Consider the following 26,343-nt stretch of genomic DNA (forward strand, 5'->3'; position numbering starts at 1 on the left):
ATTTTGAATCCTTCAATAACCTCTACTCACTATTATTCGTTGAATACAAATTGTTTGAACCTTTATCAAATAGGCTTTAGCAGAATTTTTCCTGAAATAATAAACACTAAAAATAAATAATGCAGAACAAAAATAATCCACAATTTAAATCACACAGATTTAAATCTCTTGTAAGCACTAAATCATTCGATCCATCGGGAATACATTATGGCTGCTTATGCCTGCAATCAAAAAGCCATGTAGTAAAATAAAAAAGCTGGCTAGACACTCACTAAGTAACTACAGGGCTCGAGTAATTCATCATCCAGACTTATTAACTAACTTTTTGTAACAACTGGCCGTTCGGACCCGGTTTTACAATTTTTACTTTTATGATAGAACAAAATAAAATAAAAAAACAAGTATAGGTATTAAGTTTTGAGAGGCAGATTTATTGATATCTAGGTAAGTGTAATGGTAGTCTCACAAGCTGTTTTCAGGATCGCTTAATTGCTAGAAGCACAACCTTCTTTCCAAAACAGATGCTTTAAGTTTAAGTTTAGCCAAATCCAACTGGATGCCATGAAATCCATAGGATTGTGTTCGATCAAAAAGGTTATATTTAAGATTCTCTATTCCTCATTACTAGGTTTCTATTCCTATCAAAAATACCAGCAAGAAACTCTATATTAGGTCATACAAAAAGAAAGATAATGTCTCCAATGTTTGCAAAAGATGTGTAAAAATTATCTTTCAACTTCAAAGTACTTAATAAGCCTAACCATGTATTAATTACAACCATGTTACAGTTGGGCCCTTTATAACGGTAAAAAAAGAAAATAAATTTGATTTAAAAACGGGATAATAAGGCCTAAAGCGCATTTAAATTAATTTAAGTTCACGTCCAATAAAACTGCAATTTTAGTGATAATCATTTGTTAGTTGTCATCCCAGCGGGGAATGTTAAGGGCTCCCGAAGACGAAGAAACGTGTTTGATAGAGACAAATGTAACTTCATCTTTACACACGTGGTTTGACGCACAGCAGAAATACCGCGAAGAGTCTTCAAATTTAATCCTTGTCGGGGTGAGTTTCACAAACATTCAATATTATATTATTAATGAATAAATAAATAAATACGGACAACATCACATACATTGTTCTGAATGCATAGTAAGTTGCTAAAGCACTTGTGTTATGGAATTCAGATACAAACGCCCAGACCCGAGACAATGTAGAAATGTCAATTTTTACATTGACCCGACCGGGGATCGAACCTGGGACCTCAGAGCTAGCGACACCTTGAAACCGGTGCGTACGCCACTCGACCACGGAGGTCGTCAATTATTATTTATGCTTTTCATATATGAAAAACTAGCTGTTGCCCGCGACTTCGTCCCCGTGGGTAGCAGATATAAGTTATGATTTAGGTATACCTGCCCAGTTTTTTTCACATTTTCCATTGTATCTTAGCTCCCATTAGTCGCAGCGTGATGGTTTATAGCCTAAAGCCTTCCTCGACGAATGGTCTATTCAACACAAAAAGATTTTTTTAATTTGGACCAGTAGTTCCTGAGATTAGAGCGTTCAAACAAACAAACACTTCAGCTTTGTATATTAGTATATAGATTATATATAGATTATATTACTTACTATTGTATTATTATTTGTGCTTTTCATATATGAAAAATGTAAAAGGGAGATTTCATTCCTGAGGCATTCTCTACCAATCAACCATAGGGTGATATAGAGATAACAAGAAGTAGCTGCAAAGTAGGCAAATTGTGACGACACATTCCTATTGTACCAATTAATATAAAAAGGTAGATTCTATAATATTATTGCAGTTGTGGAAGTCAGACATTTCACTACTTAGAGCGGCGTTGCTCTTCCACAATAATTGATCAAAACCTTAACACGAGGCGGTAGCCACTCCGTTTTGTAAGGTTTGACAAAAGTTTACGTGTCTAAAATTATTTTTATTTCGTTTGTAAGGGTCATTTTCATTTCTTTCCGCTGTTTGGTTCTATTCCACCCAAGAGCGTAAACCTGGACAAAATAACCTTCAAACAGTGCCAAAAAAACTTAGTTTGAGTCAAACATGTTTGATCGTTTGACTGGCCCTTTACGGAACACGAGAACAATGTATGTTATGCCACTCTTATACAGATGTCAACGATTAAATGGGACAGGCGGAAGGCAAACTCTTTGGAGTAAAAACTTTTTTTCTAAATGAACTTTTATGTGCAAATTATATTTTTTTATAAGTAGGTCAGTTACGTAATAGTGTCCTGTATTTTTCCTACTGCATAGAGAAAGATAAATTAAAATCGCGCATTCCAATTTCAAAAACTTGGATTATATACAATGCTTTCTTCATCTCTGGTTAGTAGCAGCTTACAATAGGCCGAGAACAATACAAATCTTTAGAAAGTTATGATAAGCTATCATAACTTTCATAACAAGCTAGAGTTCGGACGTCCCGTCTTGCACATACGACTAAGGTCGTTAAACCACAAGGACATCTCCGCAGAACTCGATTTATTTAATAGCACTGGATATACTTAGACGTAATAAGATTGATAAGCGGGCGTCGTTTGTGAAAAAAATATTAGGGTCAACATACTTTTGACGCTAATATTTTTTCGCTTTTCGTAATTAAATCCTTCTTACGTTACTTTTGTTGCCGAAAGCAAACAAATTAAGATTTGACTAGCTGTCGAAAAAATGGTGAAGTTTACCTGTGATTTCCAATAGATCACTCTATTTTTCTTCCATGTTCCAAACACCCTCTTATGTGCAACCCTCGGCTAATGCAACCACTCATTTTAGTCGTTTTTTTGATCAGTAAAATAAAATCAACTCCGGCTCTAAGGAATTAAACCCTCGTGTTGCGGCAGCTTATACCAACATTCAAGTCACATGTACAAAACACCAAGACTCAGAACAAACATTCGTGGCTCACACAAATGCTTGTCCTTCTGGAGGATGTAACCCACAACACTACGCACACGGTCAATTTGGCGGTAGACCTATAACCACTTGGCAATCCATACTCACTCAATAAGAAATACTTATTATATTCTCAATTTGTTTGCCATTTTTACTTAACCGGGAATCTTTCTAACTTAAAAAAAAAGTTACGCGAGTAGGCCGACCTTCTTCCTGACATGTTTATCGTTGTATTATGACGTCACGTCAAATTGGCGCAGCGTGCGTAATAACACGATCAGCAGTCATGCAACGGTAATTTCGCAGGCATCTTTAAACAATTGAATGGTCACGAGATTTTGAATCAGACAGTGTTATCAACACGTCTGCTGTTATCCCGTTATGGAAAAATGTCTCTATAATATCTCTATGTCTAAGAAAGGAGTGACAGATTCAAAAGAAAAATATTTGTCCATACCATTTTGTAACATTACTGATAATAGATAGAACAGTATAATTATGCGAACTCCCTTTATTTTGAAAAATAACTGAGAAAGTAAAATTAAAAAAATACAATTTCATTAAATCCCCAAATCACTTTTAAACATCAAAATGAAAAAGTGTGCCTAATCAGCTACCATTGAACATTATCATAAGGAAAACCAATAAAAAACAAAAAACAAACGCAACCTATCCTGATTCTTTTCATGCATTAACAAATCGCTTAATTCGTTAACAACATCATGACTGATTGGTTCCATATCCTCATAAACGCACACACAATCAACGCCCCATCAATGCTTAGTAATTGAAAACCAGGGTTAGTCTTGTCGCTTATAAAATAAAAACAGTGGCAGTCATTTTTGAAGGATTAAAAATCTGCATGAATTTGCGTAACATGATGGTAAACTGGAAGCTTACCATCACGTTATCCACTAAAAAAAGAGAGCGCTCTACACCGGGTAATATTCCCTCTTGCTTCCACAACAGCTTAAGGGAGTTGTATGCCTCTATACCTTTATACGTAATAATCTTTAATGCACAGGCCGTTGATTGTGGCTCAGAGGCACGAACTGTCAATATTAAAGATTCAAAATCACTTTAGCCTTAAAAAGTTTAAGGATATAGATCGGACCTCCTTGGACATACAAAAAGATGGGCATTAAACAAATACCCGTTATGAAGTCAACGAATATAAATGTGAAATAATCAAATGAAACATGTTTATGCTTTCTCAATTTATTGTCATTTAATCTTTTGTAAGGTCCTTTAATAACATTATGTTTTATCATGATTACTTAAACAGCACACATTTCGACATTTGATACCTACTCAATTAACACTATAAAGATAGGTACTTTGTCTTTGACTTTTGACTTTGACTTTGATACAATGGAAAATTCTGTCTCAAGCGACGTCGGGAGACCAAAAAGTTTCATCAAGATAAGTAATTTAAGAACAAACCAGTATACGTACCAGTAGTCAATAGTCATTTGTTTAACGGGGCCATAAAAAGACAACCCTAAAACTATTAAAATTATCATGAAACAAGTATCTGACTCTTAAAACGCACAAGAAACTATTACGATACCATTGGATGTACATATATGTAACTCACAATGTAAACGAATCAAGAACGAGTCGGACTCGCCACACCGAGGGTTCCGTTCAAAATTGGGAACCCACCCATGAAGTTGTTTAACCTGGATCTTTTTTTAACTATTGATAAAGGTGCAACTCCAATACTTAATCCATGAAAACTTCCTTTCTCTCATTCTATCACAGTTGATAAGATACAGCCCAGTAACAGACGGTAAGACAAACGTACTGACAGCAGTGCATCAGTAATAACGGTATGTTCTACTCTTTGAGTACAGAACTCCAAAAGGCGGCATAATTACTTCTCCAAAGGAAAGAATTTTTACCTTGTAAATATTAGTAAACATGTTTGAACCCTTAACACATTTCACAAGAACGTTAAGAGTTGTTTAACCAGACACCATAGTACCAACACAAAAGGGTATTTTTGTACCATTTTTACGCCACTTAAAAGCTGGTTTTCATGCTTAAAAGTTACATTTAACTGCGCGAATGCACGTTTATGAGTGAGTTTACTAGGGTACCTAATTGGCTCAATGTGAAGATTAAATACTCCTAAATTATTTACTGTTTTGGTGGCATAAGGCAATAATATTAATTAATATTATTAGCCATAAGTGTAAAGGCGCCTTTCCTCCTTCCAGTTGTCTTGGTTTATGGCTAACATCGGCCAGCTCTGCGAAAAGAACTCGAGCTCGTTACTTAATCTCCCCCTCCATATAGCATCAGATAAAAGTATTAGTTCATTTTGTTATTGTCAGTCTGGATTCGAAAATTCGGCCACCGCTTAAGACATTAGCCGCTTTACCAATTGCTTTTAAATCGGCAAAAATAAATGGAAAATAGATCGGCCACTAAGACGCTACAATCTTCATGTTTAATAATTGCAGACAAAAATATCTGTTATGCTATGCCATAAGTTTTGTTCCAGTTTTCCGGCTTGAGTTTCCTTTAAACGATATTGATGTTCAAACAATAAGCATTAGTGACGATTATTGTATTTTTCCAGGTTAATCAAAGAATATGTAAGAATTTATTGTAATAACGTAGTACCTACTTCTACGGCAATTACGAGACACCTACATGATTGTATGATTTTCTGATGACATAGTGAATCCAAATGATCTAATAATTGTCAACTGGCGCATTATCATACATTCAGCCTTATAAGTAGTATAACCTAGGAATGCACAGTTGTACTAGCGCTACGGCTAGCGGTTTCACTAGCTCAATCTATACAAACGCAAAGAAGAACTCGCAAAGCGTTTGGTCGACTCTACCAATGATCAGAAGGCTGGTTTATATTTTGCCCAAAGAATTAGCATTGCCATACAACGTGGCAATGCAGCCAGCCTTCTGGGCACTTTTCCCGACTTTGGCAGGGATGAAGATGTCTTTTTTGACGCTTTGTAAATAATGACATGTATATTTTACATTTTGTATTGATATAGTTTTAAAAATGTTAATTTAGTAAAAATACATTACACAATGTGTTTAATAATTTAGTAAATATTAATAATACATTTACAAGAATATTTTACCAAATGTGCCGTCGCATAAAAATCTCTTCACAAATAAGGAGACAGGCAAACGGCCATAAAATGCAACGTCTCCGTCAACGCGCAAATTTTTAATTCGTCCAGAGAAACGACAATTTTGAAGCTGTTATTAAACATAATGGTGGAAACATCTTGAAGGTGTTCACCTCAAAGAGTTGACAGATTATTGGAAAAATACGATATTAACTAAAAGGGAACGAAACTGGGTAAAATACAATGACTCCCTTTATCATGCCCTCACTGTCAAAAGGGAAAGACAAAAAAATACATTTTATAACTTCACATAGGGAAATGACGTTCTTGAATATTGAGAGTATCGTTAAAGTGCGTATTACGTACTGAGATTGATTATTTTATCTTGCTTTCTAAGGTAAGATTCTCAAGTACATCTCTTTTGGATTTTTTTCTTACTTTTCCTAGTCAACCTAACTTCCTCAAAAAAACACTACTGTCGGTCCAAATGAATGAAAAACTTTGAAAGAGATTGGAAAAAATCGTCGATAGTCAACAAAAATGATCATGAAAAATTACTTTACAAAACTAAATTACTTACTCATTACATAAATCGGATCAAAAACATCAGAGTAATATGTAAGCATACAATGTCCCAAAATTAGTATCGAATTAAGAACCTCCGTTTGAAGTCAGCTCAAAAAAGGCTTTCACAAACAGGACTTAAAGACGAATAACCGTATTACTATGACAGTAAACGTAAAACTATTGTTTACAATAAAAAAAATGCGTACAATACAATGTGAGTCATGTTAACAATTCGTCAAACACATTAGGTTTGTGTGTCGGGTTGTGCTTCACATACTAATCCCCTGTTCAACCTTGACTCGCCAATAACTTCTTAATATCGAGGTGAATGATTCGTGTTTAGTTTCCGTAACAGGATATTATAGATAATACCTTGATAGTAACTTCGGTCCTTCAAATAGTATTTAAATTAGTTGTAGGCATGGATAAATAAGTAGGTAGCTACGCACACATATCTACCTGTAAGTAGTGGTATTTATAAATATGTATGTATACGGAAAACTGTTATTAATTTTAGATATACTAAATATAGGTATATTGAGATATTTAAGTATTTACCTATACAGTGCATAAGTAGGTCATATAAACCAACGTAACGCTGGCCTTCCTTAAATATTGAAAAATATACAAAGGATTTATTTTATAATATTTTAAACAAAAACGTAGGTACTACTTACTTACTAATTTCAAATAAAAACTACTGCTCTAAACTTGATGAAATTTTTATGAGACCGAATGACAACTATTTCACGTTAAATGAAAATGTTTCATAACCCGCTTCATCCAGTCCGAAGTTTTGAGGTAACCCTGTTTTTAAACATAAAAAAAACGCAGTCGCAAAGTAAACAACTATTATGAAAACGTGTGAAACGCGAAATATCTGCAAAATCTGTGGATGCCTTCTTGATATCACGTACATACCTAAGTAACAACATTCATACCAATCCATTATTGTTTTCATTTTTCACTTCCTTATCGCAACAAATGTTTTGTCACGTTTGACCCAAATCTTAAATGTCTTGATAAATGCGGTATTTCTGATCCATCACACTTGGCCTGACTTGGCCTATATAGAGTTACTTGCAGTGGTGTTTTATAACGGGGGTTCCTAAACGAGGAATATAAATCAATGTGATAAGATTTTGGCGCGCAACCACTTACCAAGGTAAATGACCGCGCGGAACTCTTAGGGAGTATCAACAGTTGTACCTAATTAGACTTGGAGTTTGATCGCAAAATCGTGATTTTTGAATGTCTTTTTGTTTACTTATATAGGTAAGTAAGTACCAACTGCAACGGAGTAACTATCTAGACACCCAAAAAAATCAGCTTCAGAAATAAAAGCTATGAAAAATATTTTTATTTGCACAAGTAGTTAACATACAACAAAGCCGTGAGAGATCGCTGGGTCGCACAGGTTTCTTTCAAAAATTTTGAAAACCTACTTATCCTTTAAAACTATAATCCATTACGTACCACATACGTAACCATACCAAGATTGAACCTACCTAAACAAATATAGTATCTATAGGCCTGTCAAAGGTTAGTTTTTTTTTCACAAACTTCTTGCACGTGAATGGGACTTTATGCGTTTTGATGTTTGGAATACGCAAAGAAACAAAAATGGCCTAATGAATAAAAAATAAATTCCTGTAGATGTTTTTGTTTCAACAATGTATTTTTGTACAATGTTGTTTTTAAACCAGTTTAAAGTCTACTCCTTAGCCAGAGGACAAACATAATCTTACGAGAAGCGAACCCGTTGCATGTTATGCAAAAACTCAAAAAGTAAGTAGCTATGGTGGTCGTGGGTTAAAATTAAGAAGTAAAGATTTATCAATTCAGGAGCGGGAGAATTTAAGTACCCTTTTTATTTCTAAAATTAATGAAGGGGTTTAAAGGAGTAAGTTTACTATTGACAATTGCTTAATAATATTTAACAAGAAAAAATTATCTTATCACATAAAAACAATACAGCGGGTGTGATGGAAAACGTGTGTGGAACGTACCCATACGTACGTAACCCTTGTTAATGTTGCAAGCTTAAAATTAATTAATATAAAGTAGTCGATTACTAAAATCGACTTCCAAAGAACAGTACAAAACGGTGCAACAAACCTCGCAGTTGAAAAATTAGAAAAGTGGATAGAAAAATAAGATGTCATTAAGAATGATAGCTTTTTTTAATGGGAGATCATGAAATGACTCCTCCCGCTTTGGGTTGAGCAGCAGGGAATGTCAGACTCGTACTGTTTACCGGGGCAATGGTAACCCTTTCGGACAACCCCGTTGCTTCGACAGGCCTCCGCCCTAATCGAATGGACTTGATAGAGCTTGTTGACATTTCTTTGGACGCGCACGGCACTCGAACGCGCCGTAAAAGAATAATAGCTGTTTCGTTTTACCATCTGGTTCTGATAGACACCCACTTTTGTGAGCCAATAATTAGTAATTATTATTTTTAAACACTTATAATCCTGATATGAAACAGGTGTATTTGACACAAAACATAATTGATACCTTTGCCTGAAGGTCTAAAAAAATTAAATTTGTAAAAATATTTAAATGAGCATATATAATTTAGCAAATGTATCATTTTAAGGGAAATTTATTCATTTTAATGTAAGTTAATAATTATTTTACTGCTTATCATAATTTTGATGTAAAAACTAACTTTAATCAATAATAACTAAAGTTTATTATTCGTCATTTAGTAAAATCGACTAAAATAAATATTTACAATTGCAACATTTTTCTGTGTTATCTGCTCAACGAGGCTTCGTTTCGATTTCGAATTCCGGTTCCGACGAGACGTCAACGCTAAATTTATCCGATTTTTAGTATTTTGCTTACTAATTTCCTTCAAAGATTAATATTGCAGTCAAATAATAACTTTACAGTTGTATAAAATAGTAACAAGTAAATACATCTCAACATGCCACGCGGTAAGTGAATCGTTTACGTGTTGTTTTTTCTCAATGTCGTCCAATGTTATGGGAATGTGCTTTCTTTAGAAAATCTAGTTAGAATGTGGCTATTCCTTGAGTGTAAAACGTGAGATTTTTAAGTTATCATTTGTTATATTATAGTAGATGCGTAATGTCTTTATGATCTGTATCGTTGAAAGATTATTGATTGTTTTCTGGCCTACTAACCTTTTGAGACGAACATTGCTTTTGTTTAACATTTCAGGTAAATTCACGAATCACAAGGGCCGCAACCGCAAATTCACGAGCCCTGAGGAGTTGGAGGAGCAGCGGAAACAAGAGGAACAAAAGCAGAGGCAAGTGATTCATGAATAAGTTGTCTATAAATGTCTATGATAGCTTGACTCATTGTTCTGAATGAACTATAAGCATTGGCACTACACCTATAGTTTCACATTCACTACTCTTTTTTAAACACCTAAAACAAGTACCTCATTTGACTAACAAATAGTTTGTATCATTCTGAATGTGATCTCATTATATTTATGTTTGTGTGTATGCCAACACTACTTACATTTTTAAAAGTGGATTCTATTAATAGTGTCAATATTGTTTACACAGTCAATTTGCCCAAATTCATTGTGGAAACCTACAAGACATTGAGTTAATAAGCTTGTTATTAGGGATAATCAAAATAATGGATAATAAATAATTAGGGATACTAAGATTTTTTACACATAAACAAACAGTTAAGTATGAATATTGATGTCCATGACAGTTAGAGAACGCAATCTCTGTTCCTCTTTTAGAATTAAGTCCGGTAGATTTTTAATTACATAAAAAATAATTACATTGCATTGGTACAAAAAAAAACTATAGTTACTTAATAACATATTTAATTTATCATCTTAAAAGTCTAAAACAACTGTTCTGTTGAACCAGGAGACGCAGGTTCAAGTCCAGTCTTACATTAATTTGTATGCAGCACTATTTTTACACACTTTTAGTTTTAAGTAACTATAAAAATGCCTGTCTTTGTTATTTTACAATACAATTTTGAAGTAATATTCTTATTTTAAACAAAATCAGAATTTTGTGATGCCATAATTCCTAAAATGTATTTGAAATATCTTAAAATAAACTTGTTTTTAATTTCAGGTGGAGGAAAGAACATGGGAAAGAGAGTTCTAGTGAAGAAGAGTCAGAAGAAGAAAAGTCTGGCTCCGGCAGCGACGACGATAGTGACTCGGATGATGATGTAATTATATTTTGTATGTTCTATGGTTTCTCTTTTTAAATCATATCACTGGTCATAATGTGATGTTCTGTGCCCGCAATGTGTATTCTCATATGATTTTTGGGTCATTTTGTTAATAATAATTATTATAAGTTTTATTGTTTTCATCACATTGCTATTCTTTGCTCAAGGGTCCACAAAATGTAATTCACATCAATATATTCATCACAGGATGGTACTCCAGCCGGGCTTTATATTTATATGTATTCAGGAGCTTAATTAAAAGGCAACAAGTTGATAGATTAGAAATCTAAGATAGCCAGGACAGTCTTTCAGCATGTTAAAACTTCCTCTTCAACCTGACCATGATTGAGTGTATGGCATGTAAGAACAATGATTTTATACCTTATTTCACTGTTTCAGAAACCATCCAAGGCTAAGGGTGTGTCAGGCCTCATTGAAGTAGAGAACCCCAACCGTGTAGTGAAGAAAAATAAGAAATTGACCAACTTGGACAATTTAGGCGAAGGAGAAAAACCTCAGTTATCAAGGTAAATCTAATAAAATTTATTTATTCTGTTTTCAAGTTATATCAACACTTGATGGTGGTCTTTTGATTTGGATGAACATAACATTATATTTAATTATGAAGCTTTAGTTGAGCACTTATTTGTTTTAAGAAATGCATACTTGGGCATAAAAAGTATTGACCCCTACACAAATAACATCTATTTTGGCTGACTTTCGGAAGAAAGTTATGTCCATACCATCTGTCTGCCCGTGACCATGATACCTGCAAAGGTGTCGAAACGTTGGAAACTAAAATCTAAAATAAAACCGCGATAAAATCCGTAAAAGTAGTTTCATTTCAAAGTTATGTATTTTTAAGAAAGAAGTACTAAAAATACTACTACTTATTTGGAATGCAATAAATAATTGATTATTGAGTACACCAACACTTGCATCCATAATTTTCAGGCGTGAACGAGAGGAGATAGAGAAACAGCGTGCGGCGGCCGCGTACCAGAAGCTCCACGCGGAGGGCAAGACCGACCAGGCGCGCGCAGACCTCGCGCGGCTCGCCATCATCCGCCAGCAGCGGGAGGAGGCCGCCAAGCGCAGGGAGGCCGAGAAGAAAGCCAAGGACGAAACACCTAAGAAAAGGTAAAGGGGTAACTAACGTGAGAATGATTCATTATTAAATGATGTAACGATTTACTCAGGCGTATTTATCGGGGTAGGCCGATCCCGCCGCGTCTGCTTATGATTAAGGACTCCGGTTCTGTCAGAAACTAGTCGGGCCACCCCGATAAATACGCGTGAGTAAACCGTTAGTACCGTTACATCATCTAATAAAGGTAAAGGGGCCTTTAGCGATAAGACCATTGTCCATTACCCTAAAATTGTAGGCATTAAGAATCACTGCTGCAATTTTTTGGTGAACAATAAAGAATATTCTAATCTTATCTTTATTACACTGCCTTGTTGGTCTAGTGGTTAGGGACCCTGACTAATACACCGGAAGCCGTGGGTTCGATTCCCACCTAGGACAAATGTTTGTGAGATGAGCTCGAGCATCAGTTCTGTCTCTGGGTGTAATTTATCTATATTATGTATGTTTTTAGAAATTACAAGTTATCAAGTATTCATAAGCTTTGCACAATTGCAGACAAAAGTGAAAGCTGTTGAACATTAGATTATAATATATTACAAACATGAAAGTACGATTTGCATTCAAAGAGTCGCGAAGACGCGAGAGTGAGTAAAATGATAAACAATGTTGATTTATCTTTTTGTCAGAATATTCTTATTAAAAATACATTGTGACTAAACAAAGTTAAACAACAATAAAGATTACAAAATCAAATATGCCACTGTATTAGATGTTTATTTACATAAGGTGACATGTTAAGATAAAAAGACCTAGAATGTTTACCTATGTGGTTATTTCTTTCTTAATATTATTAATATTATTTTGACACTGTTAAATTGCTTAAGTATCTAACATAATATTATCTTTATCTGTGCTTGCAGGTAGACTACTGAGCAAAGGACGTGCCGTTTTGCTGTTTCGCATGCTCATAATCTCAGGCTAGGTGGCTTTCCGAATCACTCTCCTATTGAATATTGTGATCTTTTTATCCTATACAAATTTTGCATACAGACTTTCATTAATGTATAAAGCATAATATATTTTTACATCTTATGATTTTGTGAAGCTTTCCTAGCTGTGACATACCTCTGATTGTGTGAAATATTATTGTTTCTTTATTGGACGCACCAGAAGACTGTTGTAGTCAATCGTTCTGGGTATAAAATTCTAGTTCACAAGTATAAAATTTGCAAACCGAAAATCGAGCGTATAATTTTAAAATGGTGGTAACTCACGTGTTCTTGTTGTTTTTATATATTTAGGTAAATTTAATGTTATACTATACATAATATGAGCAGCATACAATGCCCCATTTTTTAAATGTCTACGTTTTAGAGAAATGTACAAACTGTCTAAATGCACAATAAGAGTGCTTTTTATTTACGAGATTTATTGACAAACCCTAATAGAATCACTTTCATCAATCCCAGTGGATCATTCGAAATGTAGACATTTACAAAGTGTTAGCACATAATTATTTTAACATAAATTAGCCATAATTACTTAAAGCTATAATTCACCATCATCGAGTTCGAAATTTCAATAAAGTTTTCATTAATTACACAGATTAAATAACAATGCCATGATTCGTGATGATGACAAGTCGTACGTAAAAATAAATAAATGGTGTAAATTTAAATATATATAACTTATGATGAAATGTAATAAGGAAGGGTACGATGTCTACATAGTTTATATTTTTTAATTCCACCGGAATGTCAGTTGCTTTGTGAAATTTTCATGTGTACTAAAAACAGCATGTTTTAAAATTGTTAAAACGAGTCAGATATATTTACAAGCTATGTCTTTAACAGAAAATTTCATAAAGAAATGTGCAATGTATGAATTTGCTTAGGACTAATTGTTAGATAGTCTCAATAGACAATTTTTATAAAGCAAATGTGTATCTATATAATAAAAATTGAAAATGATTCTATTTTTGTTGTTTGCTTTTCTTCTCCCGGATCTTTATTACCAAATCTTGTTATTTTATTAGAATGGTTGAAATACAAAGATATTGTACAATCAGTCAGCTTAAAAACCGATCATATTCGTTTTTATTAAAACTTTAAGATTCAACCAGTAAAATCATCCTTAACAGTTAACGTTATCGCGAGTATCAAGTCGATCTACCTAAATGATGGTTGAATTATTATTAATTTATGGGCCGCCAACAAAAACTGCACAAGTCCAAGTCATAAAATTAAGTACAAACAGTACAATTTTGTCCGTTGTGCTCCTATAATTACAGGAGACCGCAGCTTGCTTATATTTGAACAATAAAATAAAGCACACGGTTGGAATTTCAATCTTCATAAATCATTTTTCGGGCCATTACTTGACACCCCGTAACTGAACATACATTTTTGTGCCTATAGATATTATGAAGGTGAGTCCGACTGTATAATCGTATAGAATTCAAATAAAATCTTCAAGTTTCAAAACTAGCCCTTTAAGTTACAAAACAACTCGCATTTTTACATTTAGCTGCAAGTGTCGAGAAATATTCAATCTAGTATGGTAATACTAATTTCCCTCGGGATTGTACTGGGCATAACGTAGCGCCGTGCAAAACGAGAAACTCAGCGCAATTATGGGTCTGTTGTTAATTTTATTTTTAGATATTTTTGTTTTATTAAAACGACTTCCTCTCCTTGAAGTTTTAACACTCACAAATTCAAGACACCCAATCTCAGAACAGGCGTCTTTGAATCGGACAGTGCTAATCTTAATGCTAGTCTAACGCGGGGATCGAACCCTCGATATGTCGCGCAAATTGGGTTTGGTATGGTGACCTATACAACTCTGCTATCCGAGTTTTTAATCTACAAGGAAGCTTTTTTTGGTAAGTATAAGGCGTTTAAATTTTTAATAGACTTGGCACGAATCTTTAAAATATGTATAGAAAAATATTTCGAAAAAAAAGTCTGGTTTCGGCGTTCGGCTATTTTTTTATTCTGGTTGCCTTCATTTAAACTACTAATTTGTGTCCTAGTCGCATTGTTTGAATCATATTCTGTAATTCTGATAGTGTTCAAAAACTTGTTGACGATACTTACAACAAACTTCTAAAGAACAATAATGGTCCATATTTCACGGATCATTATCCCTTGAGAGTTAATCGTGGCGTCTACGATACTCCGATATATGCGCATATTAACCGCGACCTCGTCCAAACAATTGATAAGATTTGTAACTGTTGTTTTTGTTTACACATCTTTTTAACTACATTGTATAGACATTTACTACAGAAGGGTCCAACCGTTAATCTGTTGGAGAGCTTATTAATTCTTATTCTAATTGATTGATCACAGGTAATCCGCTCTGTCCGTGGATGGGCGACCATCTATGTCATAGAGTTCCTCCGTGTTTCGAAAGGCACGTTAAATGGTAGGTTCCGAGCGTTCCGGCTGTTATTAACACATCTTTGTCAGTCGTTACCGGTAGTCAGAAGCTAGGAAGTCTGACAACCGCTCTAACTAAGGGGTATCGTGTTACCAAGGTAATTGGGTTGAGGAGATAAGATAGTAGGTCGCTCATTGTTAAACTCTTGTACTTAGCTGCATCCGGTTGGACTCAAGCCGACCTCAAAATAGTTGAGGAAAGGCTAGGATGATAATGACGTATTTTTTTTGTTTTGCAATTAAATAAAAAAATAACGGTGTTAAAGTATCTATTGATTGAAAATGAACATTAACTTTTTGCACCTACTCCATCTTCAATTACTTTCCCCATAATGTATCAACCTCAATGCCTCAAATATTATATGCATAAAGCAAAACATGTAAAATTTATTTACACGTTTTCATTCCATATTGTACGCGAATAAATATGGTTATTAATATTTTTATGTAATAACGGATAATGCGATTACTCCATTAACGAAAAAGGGGTTTAATACATTAATAATTTGGCACCTATAAAATCTACCAGGTTTAACAAAATGTCCGTGTAGCGAACACTGTCCCGCTACGTAATATATTTAAAGTGTTTATATTAACTATATAAATTTGGCGCCTCGGTCGACTTCGCTCAGATTTCGTGTGACTCGGATATAACGCTATTAACTTAATATGCGCATACATAAAATTCTTTATGAGACGATATTTTCATGACAAAACACACTGTGAAAAACTATAGGGAAAATTGAAGCGAAAATATAATAGCAAAAATGTGACGGTATTTTCTAGCAGTCGACATTGTTGTTTGACGTCGTATATTTATAAAAAAATTGTATATTTAGAAAATAAAAAAGTTTTGATTTATAAAAATATTTTTTAGAGGGTAGTCGTCTGTTTGACACAATTCGCCGCAGTCACGTCAGCTCATAATTAAGGATATCGCTTGGATCCGAAACTAGTCGGACGATCCCAATTATAACATGGGACTCGCTCCTAGTTTAATCAAATAATATAAATCAGTGCTTAATCAATTTTTCATGACTGGTAGTTTGGTACATGTGCTTAAAACAACAAGATATTTTTTAGTAGAAGATTGTGTGTGTTTTTGAGTTATGTCAGTGTGTATTAACCAAAATAAATGAACGTTTAGTGTTAAAAAAAAGGCTACAAAGTAAACTCTACAAGATGTGACAACGTTCATGAACCACGACACCCTTTCTGAGGTAAGTACCTAGCTAGATTTATTATCATTTCATTTTAACGCGACTATAGGCTTTCTATAAAATAGGCTTTTTACAACACGAGGTTTTCCTCACCGACTATTAATTTTATGCAGTCCCAAAAGTATATTTAGGTAGCACTCTATCAAGATCAAAATTAAAAGTAATATCAAAATTAAATTGTGGATTATTTTAATCCGTCCACAAACAGTTGGCTTACCCCTCCACATTATTCAGACAACCCCCCAAAGACCACGTAAGACAATTACACGTCCGTTTGATATTCCGTCGACGTTTCCCCAAAACATTTGTTTATTCTACGCAAAAACATTAAACAGGATCTAAAACGCCCTAATACCTATCTATCACGTTATCCCCAAATGGAAAGCTTCTGGAAACGAATTTACGGGAGTACTCCATTACAAAGTGTAAATTCGCGGCCGTAAGATATCAGAAGCTCAATTTTTGTAACACAAGGGTGCAGTCAAATTGGCCGCCGATAAGCGAAGGGAGGGTTGGACGAAGGTTGATGTAGGTAAACGGGAATGTAAAACCTTGATAATATCGGCTTCCTATCTGCTGAACATCCTTATGTAGATTAGAGGTCTCGCACAGGCCGTTCATTGCTTCTTCAGCTCGGCAACCTTTTACCTTACTTCAAGACTGTTTAACCTTAAAAGGGCGTAGTAAAATTGAAGTGAGGTGACGTTATGGCGGACTTCCATCTTCCCTATTATACATATGCTGGCCTAAATTTAGTTTTATGTAAAGTAAACTTATATTTTGTGTAGGGACGTGTAGGTCTTGTCGTATAGGTACTTACTCCATTTATTTTAAAACTGAGCGTCACTCGTTTTCTGCATAACTAATTGTATGTTCACTGGCAGGTAACATTAAAATAAATGAATTACAAACGAAGTAAAACCAAAACAATAACTTCTTGTCAACACTCTTACTACATAATGGCCATTTGAAAATAACATACATATTTTAGTAGAATATAAAAAAAAAACTACACGACATTTGGAAGTGAATAATACGACATCGGAAATTAAGACACAACATGTATAAAACTTTATATCTGTAACAAGAGAAGTAAAAAACACCGTATTTCACAATCATATACGTGGCATGCTTCACCGGCTTTACCACGAATATCCGGAAAAGCTTGGAACGTAGGTACGAGTACAAAGTTGTTTTCGCCGCGGGCTGCAACAATAAAAGGCCGCAAGCTCCAGTTTCGGCCGTAACAGGGAGCGATATTCGCCGGCCGGCCTCGCAGTGCAATTTACTTAACATGCTCATTGTTGTACGAACAGATTTAGATAGTAACTTGCCAGTGTTCGTTGTTTACTCTCTGTTTAACGAATGAAGATGTTTTAGTAAACGGTTGCTTATGTTCAATACGAAGATAATAGAATAAGAGTATTATGCGTCGATAGCAGGTGTAATAAATTGGTAACTTCAATCTTTATATACATAGTTCTACTGTACGTGTGTATGTCAGGGAACTCCTCCGTTAAAGATCCTAATAGATTGAAATATCATGTATGACAGCGTTTGTCGGGTCCGCTGTTTAAGTTATAAATTTGGGCTAATAAAACCGCTAACTTCGTTAATTTGGTCTTTACACAATAAACATTGTCATTATTATTGATACACAGATCTCATCGGAGTGATTGCAATAGTCTAGCATAGCTGATAAAAAACATTGTTATGTTATTTCCCATTGTCACGTTAAACTCTAAATCGACTTTTATAAAAAATAACGTCACACCAACTTAGTCCCTAACGCCTTTAGAACTTTTCATCCGCACATATACTGAGTCACCTAATGCGTCCGAAATTTTGCAAAGTCAGCGTATCTTATCTGTTCACAAGTCACAAAGCGAATAAGAAACACATTAACACAAAAAGGTTTTCGGTAGCTTATTCATATTAGCAAGTCTCTCGAGTCTTGCCCAACTTATTGTCTGACTGCCTAAAATATTACGGGTACGTGCCCGAATATCTAAATGCGTCGGGAGCTACGTAAAGCAGTAAATTCTCATTACAGGTCCGGCCGCGGTGTAACATCGAACTATGTTAATTTAACACACATCCCTCTGTGGGGCGGAATGTGGTCGAAACTTTTTACTCAAAAATCTTTGTTCGTATTTTTGCTTTGAATACCGTAGTATTTCGGGTGTTTAAAATTCGATGGTTTGATTTAAAATCATTCAGTGGTTTTCATTTGCTTTTGTTTTGATTACGTGTGTCCGCGTAAGGCAAATGTATGGACAACGATTCCTAATTTTGCATGAACTCAAACGTTGAGAAATTACTTTTATTTTTTGTCAGTCTAGTGAGTTATGGATACAAGTCATTTACATACACTCAATCAATTCGTCTTGCTCTAACTCTCATAAAAATTTCGCATGTCCGGTGAAGCTTTACTAAATATACGGTACTCATTTGAATGCAGGCGTTGTATCTCAAATAATGAACATTGCTCACCTTATCTTATCTTTAGGTATTACTTAACGTGGCGTACGCATGACGTCATCCTTTTATAAAAACCCCTTGACATCCTCCCCTTGTGAAAGCAACAAAATAATTCAATTTTCTTTCTTTGATTTCACAAAGTCTACTACAAAAATCTGGGGTCTACGTCGACTAAACAAAAACTGAAGTCCTGTAAAAACTGTTACTACTCAATAGCGGGTATCCTAAAACTTCATTTGAATTGGGTTTCCCATTTGCATTCCCATTCTGAAACCAACGTAAAGTAACATAGATGTCCCGGTATCTTCTTTTATGACCTGCAGTCCAGTACACAGGTAGGTCTGGTAAGCCAGTATTACGATGGTTCGCTTTTAAAAATAAATTTCGCAACAAAGTTTTGCTGGAAATAGAACTGAACTCTCGTTTGAAACAAAAACGTGAACGAATTTCTATATACTAGGAGCTGTTTAAAAACGGAAGAGTCCTTATGTGCTTATACATTTTTGACTTGACTTTGACTATTGCTTGCTTGCTGTTATGCAAAATTATATGAGAAGATAATGATTTATTTTTCGCCAAGAACAAGGTTATTTATGGAGTTCTTGTTATATGATCAGTTAGTCAGCAGCCAGTGCCAGTCTGGAATATCTATTGTTTGTGAGCCAGCAGTTATCAACGATGGCAAACTGACTGTATCAAGTATTATTTTCATCCCGATGAAAAATGATGAAATATATATTAACTAAAAATACACATATAATTTACGATACACATTGCAATGTAATATATATTTCATTTGAATTTTGTTATTATAAATGAGATATGTCTAGCAAATATCAAAAATCTGTATCAATAAATGTTTACAGTAACATTTTTATCATACAAATACTATTGACGATAGGCCTGCAACAATAACTCATAATTTTATTGTAATTAGTCTGTGAATTCGAATACATTCAATAAACTTAATCGTAATTAAGGATTTGGGGCGTGTACTCCTGAATACATTGATGTAATTGAAAGCGGGTTAATTTGTGAATATCAACAAAAATTAATTTGTCTTTTTTATCAGAATACAATAGTTATTGAATATGATTGGGAATTTTCAAATACTAAACTTTGAATTAACGTTTAGACGGTTTCAGATGTCTTTCTGGCAATATGTACAAGAGAAAATAAATATTTATGCTTTAAAAAAGTGACTACCTTAATAAGAAATTTAATACTTGTGTCGCGGGGAGTTTCGTGTATTACACAAACGCCTTTCCTACGCGGGGATCGAACCCGCGATACGTCGCGTACGGTAGGTTTAGCATGTGACCACAATCACTAAGATATCTGTGCTGTCACGAGAACCAAAATCATCACAAAATTCATATAAAACTGAAATACAGATTTCCCCCACTAATATCATATTATTAGCAAACTTTTTTTACCACTTATAACAAATATAATTGAGTTATATGTAGTTACAAAATACCCGAAACGACTTATCAAATATTCTTCCACAATTCAGGTCAAAACAAAACTCCAAGGATAAAAGTATCAGGCGATCTAATTGAATAGCTAATAAACAAAGTGTCTAAGTTTCCCGCCGTGCAATAAATAATAGATAAATTAAATGGCCGAGAGCCGAGCGAAACAGAATTAAAAGTTTCCGGGAGGTTTCACCTAAATCACAGCTAGCTGATTTATATTTCACGCACCTTCGGGGCTGCAGCGAGTAATTCAAGTGAACCTGTGATAACGTGTGCTTCCTGATTTCGTTGGACTGATTTGTGGTGGTTATAACTCTTGGACTAACTGTAGGTTTAGAAAAGAGTTTGTGTTATTTTTCTGGGAAGGTTCGGTTGTGTTTTGTTTCTACTTTTTGCTACGAATGGTGGTTAATAAGCTTATGAAAAAGTACACAGTATGTGATACTTTATTACTTCCAGAGGTATCTTGAATAATGTTCAATGGAACTGAATTTATAAGAAATAATTTATCGCACTCTAATATTTCTGAAGATTCTATTCTTTTCATGGTTTTAAACAACTAATTGATAGCTATTACAAATCGTACTTGAGTGTCAATGGCTAAATTAATAAAAGTGTGGAGGTCCATTTCTAGCCAAGTCGTGAACAAATTAAATATTAAACAATTCAAGCTGTATAAATAGACTCATAAATATATCCTTATACTGGAAAATATTTTGTGTAGAACATTTTGTTTCCATCATTATTATGAAAAACTCAGCTTGATATTTTCGGTTCAATATTCTTAACATTTCGTTTCCTCTTGAACGAATGTTCATCCATGCTTAGTTTCGTAGATAAACTGTTGACTCTATTATTCTTGGACGCGTCTTTTTTCACATCTCTTAGTAAATATCGTTGTCAAACATAAATACAGTCACAGTTTTATTCTTGGCAGCATTTATGAATTTCCTATTTTCACTTAGCTGATTAACTTCTATTATAGTTATGTTCAAAAATTGTCAATTTTAGTACTTAGTCTTTATAATTTTAAATAACCTTACGCTTACAAGCCAAAAATACTTTACATAAAAAATAAACCAATTTCATCTTTCGTTCAGCAAAATGTGTCATGTTTGTAAACTTTGCCGCTGGAGCAAGCTCAATTTACATTGTTACCACATAACTTAATACTGTTGATCGGCTTATGATCTGTTAATATAACCTTTTGCAGCTTTGCCTCAACAATATCAGATTTCCATAAACTGCTCATAACACACGATCGTGTAATTAAATTTGCGAGCTAACGGAGCTTATCGAAACAATATTATCGATAGCATGGATCGCCTCCAGCTGTTTGTGAATACACAAATTTAGTTGATGGCAGTTCGACTGTCTGAGATCAACCCGTAACTCAATGTACACAAGAGTTTATTTGTTCCTTTCGAGAACGCGACCTAATTGAGCTAGAGTCTAACTTTGCCCCGTTTTGTTTATATTGTAAAGGGTAAACTGTTTAAAAATGTTTGCAGCCAATATTGGGGAATGTAAAATTGATGGGGTTGCTGTACAACTGAAGCGATCTAAAAATAATGCAAAAGCGATGATAAATATCTATATTACCTCGCCTACTGCTGTCGTTCAAAGATGAGCAATATAATGCCGTTTTGTGTCAAATTCCAAGAATGATTATAACTTCGGTACTTATTTTTGTCAAACTTTGTCATGTTCAGTCCAATCAAATAGGATTAACATAAAGTTTCCGGACGTACGTACAGGATTCAATAATTTGGTACCTATATACATATACTTACTTTATTATCCCTTAAGTTACGGTAACGAAATAAAAGACGGTGCACCGCAAAATGTCTCACTTCCAAAACTGACTTGTTCTGACTTTTCATGGTGGTAGATATGTATAATATATCCTGGGACAACTCACTCACATGGTAACCAGACAACTGGTAAACTTATATATTTCTAAATACTTACATATTATAGATAAATTACACCCGGACACCAGAACAAATGATCATGCTCATCACAGAACATTTGTCCTGGGCGGGAATCGAACCCACGACCTCCGGTGTAGCAGTCAGGGTCACTAACCACTAGACCAACTGGCCCGTCAAATGTATGATGGTATTAGGTGAGTGTTTTTTTATTATGATGATTGTGAAGGTCAATGTGTGATTCAAGATCGGTATTTTATAAGGAATTCAAGATAATGTTGTTCGTCGTTGTTGAAAATGACGTTAGACTTAGCATAATAATATTATTGTATATTTTTCTTTCACAAAGGTACCTTAAATCTAATGAAATATGATACATGATAAGTATGCTTTGTAGTTATAATACGTTGATTACTTTGTAGACCAAAGACAAAGACTTAGTTGAAAAAAACTATTGTTACCGTACCACAAATTATAAGCTTGAACGAGTGGTACGAAAATCTCAGTTGCCAGATATAATAATACTGAGTGGGTTTCGTTTACAGTCAAAATAGCCAGGTTTGAATATGAAATGAATAAAGGTGAAATCACTTATGTAAATGGGAAAAGTTTAGAATCCCGCCTTTGATATGGAGTTTTAGTTCCACGTAATAGAAGTGAATGTTTTAAAATAGGTAGGTACATTGTTTCATGATATACCTGATTATTTAGAGAAAATTATAATATCATTTGACTCTACAAATGTAGATTTGAGTAAAATATACTAATCTATGGTAATATATAAAGCTGAAGAGTTTCTTTGTTTGTTTGAATGCGCTAATCTCAGGAACTACTGGTTCAAATTGAAAAAATCTTTTTGTGTTGAATAGGTGATATGATTCTAGGAATATTGTTTTTGGACAGAGAGTTCTGGAACTGGATTTTTAATTACATTATATTACTTCAATGCCCATAAAATGATTTAATATTGTTGCAGCTTTAGATTCGTAATAAAACAAATAACGGCAATTCGAAAACAGAAAATAGTAATACGAATAACAGATAAACGAGAAGCAACTACTAGAAAAATATATATTTTTTGTCCAGAACACAAAAAAACTCTATGCAATAAACATAATTTCGTAAACAATGCCGCAATCATTCTAACTTCGCAGACCGTTTTCCCAAAACGACCTCGCAAAGGTGACCACTTATCGTATTTCCAACAATACACCCAATTTCCTGCTCTCTCTGCTTTTATGATTGCATAATTTTCTTTTATTTATCATCGTCTGGGAAAAAAAAAAGAAACAAGGCAGTGGTGAGCGCTTATTCAGCCACCATTAGTAAGCCCGGCGGGCGAGGAGCCGACAAGTCAATAAATCATCTCGGCATCGGCATCTCTTATCGATTCTATTGAATAGCGATTTATTCGCTCGATGCTTAATCGCCGCTTTTCAAATATGAGTAGGCTTGAGGTACCTAATATGTCTGCTACTCTGCTCAGAATAAAACCTCGTTAAAATATCGCTGGGAGTTGCGTATTGCTGTTAGTTGTCTGTTTTTCTAGCTTAGTTCATTTCCTATCAGAAAAATGGGTTTATTAATTTTTTGGCTATAAATATGGACGCATCCACAATTTTAGATACTTTATTATTCTTTTGTTGGCACATTTTTGTGTATACATCTCCTGAATTTTCAGTAATGAATAAGCATTAAATACCTTTGTTCACCCCTTTACTTTTGTCTTATTTAACTTTTGTAAACAAATAGCTAATCACATGTTTTCAATATACATATTTTCCCAGTACGTTTATTACGTTAAAGCTTAGTAATTTTATATATAAAAAATATACCCGGGTGGAGTAAAATTACGCATTTTAAAATTCTTAAAGGTACCTGTGATGCTTGTTGATTGCATTATTCTTTCATTAAGGGTGAAAAATTAACTCTACAATATTCTGTAAAGAATGAGAGCTGAAGCATACCACCACTTTATAACGTAAGACAGTTGCCATTGTGGAAAAGAGACAGCGCTCTACGTAGCTTATATAGCTTCGTCTCTCTTCAACAACAACAAAAATCTTACTTTGAGAGTCAGTGGTAAACCCCTGTTACTAGATACTGTTGTATTTCGAGACCGTCCGATATTGTTGGAGAGCTTTTGGCATCCTTTCAGACTTGTTTTATCCCGGCTTGTGATGAATAATAAACTTGAGTTTCATGAAAAGAGTTCAAGTACTTAAGTATTTACTGCGTTGTTTAAAAAAATATTGTAAATCAATCCAGGAGTAACTAAGCCGTACATGCAGTTTCATCTTTTGATGCATTTTTCCCACGTTTTTATACACTCACTTCTCTTATTTGTTTTTTTGTTACTTCAGTGTAGCTTCAAAACAGATGACAATGTAATTTACAACTATAACAACCGCTGGACCGATTTTGATCAAATTTGAATGAAGTTACATTTAAAAACGTAGTTATTGGATTTTTAAATCTATTAATTTGTAGTCTACATACATCAAATCATAAATGGAATTGTAACGAATGCTTTAGCTTGTATTTAAATAAAACAAAAGCTTGTGCTATAAGCAACTGACTGTCATATTTCACTGCTACCATCTTCAATTCGTTCCAAAAAGTATCTACACTTTCAAACAAACTGGCTGTTTACAATAAAAACACAAAGTAGCTACATAGGTATTTAAAAGCCATTAAAGTGAACGCAGAAGATGTGGCTAAAGCTAGTATTGGATATGCATATGTTCCGCTTGGATGGGTCTTAGGTACGCTCCGGGGACCAAGTTGCATTCGATTGCAATATTTGAATTTTTACTAGAAATGTTTGAATAGAGAAATTATATTTTGTTTTGAAGAGTGACGTAATAGAATTCCTTTTACTGAGTCATTTGGTATGTATCAATATGATTCAGGGATTAAAATGATATTATGATTAAAACCTTTATGGGTCTAAAGCGATTAAAATAATATAATTATTATGAATTTAATGGGTGTTTTAATATTATGTTTAAAGAAAAAGGAAAAGAAGGTTCAGTTTGGAAGTATTTTCTTTTCTGTCTAAAGTCTAGTTTACTTTTTTATGATTGTTGGTCAGTCAAATAATGCAGTATGTGGTATTGCAATGTTAAATTGGTACGACAATTTTTTTTTACAAAATGCCTTCCTTGTTTATATCATAAAAAAACTTGTCCGAGGATGAAACCCACGACCCGTATAGCATAAAGATAATCACGCAGCGGCTACCTAAGCCGCTGCGTCAATCAAACTAACTAGCCCTTCGTTAAACCTTTAGATATGCCTATAGAAACTCTTTATAACAATCGTGTCATAGTAGATATTTTTTCACTTTTTCCACTTCCTCTTACATTATTTTATAGTATGTAAAAACTACAAACCATTACTTACTTAAAGAAAGTTATTTATTGTTATACAACCCAATCAAACACTACATATTATCATAACACTCGGGCAATGATGACGATTTCTAAAGTTATTGAATAGGCCTGATATTGTTAACAAAACATTATTTATAATTATAATTATCAATAAAATTGGAAGACGACTTACAGTTTCTTTTCGTATAAATAATTTTGATCGTGACTGTACAACGTACATACATACTCGTAGCTACTTCGTATATGTGCTGATATCTGACTCATGGTTCATGCACAAAGCTTAATGATCCGTCCTATATTCCGTCAGTTCTTGTCATTATCTACAAACAAGCTTTTGGTAGAACACGCAGAGCTAAGTTCATTATATACAAATCTATATCTATACTAATACTAGCTGTTGCCCGAGACTTCGTCCGCGTGGTTAGAAGAAATTGCGACTATTACTTGAGATTTAAACTATCCTATCTCTCAAGTTGGATCGAACTGCACATGGTGTGCGAATTTTATTA

General features: G+C 34.1%; 1 protein-coding gene across 1 annotated transcript; it reads left to right on the forward strand.

Moving 5' to 3' along the window:
* The first annotated feature begins 9,389 nt into the window (after nucleotides 1-9,389).
* Nucleotides 9,390-13,861, forward strand: LOC113491958 (28 kDa heat- and acid-stable phosphoprotein). Its single transcript, XM_026869180.1, has 6 exons — nucleotides 9,390-9,553; nucleotides 9,801-9,891; nucleotides 10,694-10,793; nucleotides 11,196-11,323; nucleotides 11,751-11,936; nucleotides 12,807-13,861. The coding sequence occupies exons 1-6, from the start codon at nucleotides 9,544-9,546 to the stop codon at nucleotides 12,808-12,810; spliced, it is 519 nt and encodes a 172-aa protein (XP_026724981.1). The 5' UTR covers nucleotides 9,390-9,543; the 3' UTR covers nucleotides 12,811-13,861.
* The last annotated feature ends 12,482 nt before the right edge of the window (nucleotides 13,862-26,343 follow it).

The sequence above is a fragment of the Trichoplusia ni genome, chromosome 3, assembly GCF_003590095.1.
Source record: "Trichoplusia ni isolate ovarian cell line Hi5 chromosome 3, tn1, whole genome shotgun sequence".
Classification (NCBI taxonomy): Eukaryota; Metazoa; Arthropoda; class Insecta; order Lepidoptera; family Noctuidae; genus Trichoplusia; species Trichoplusia ni.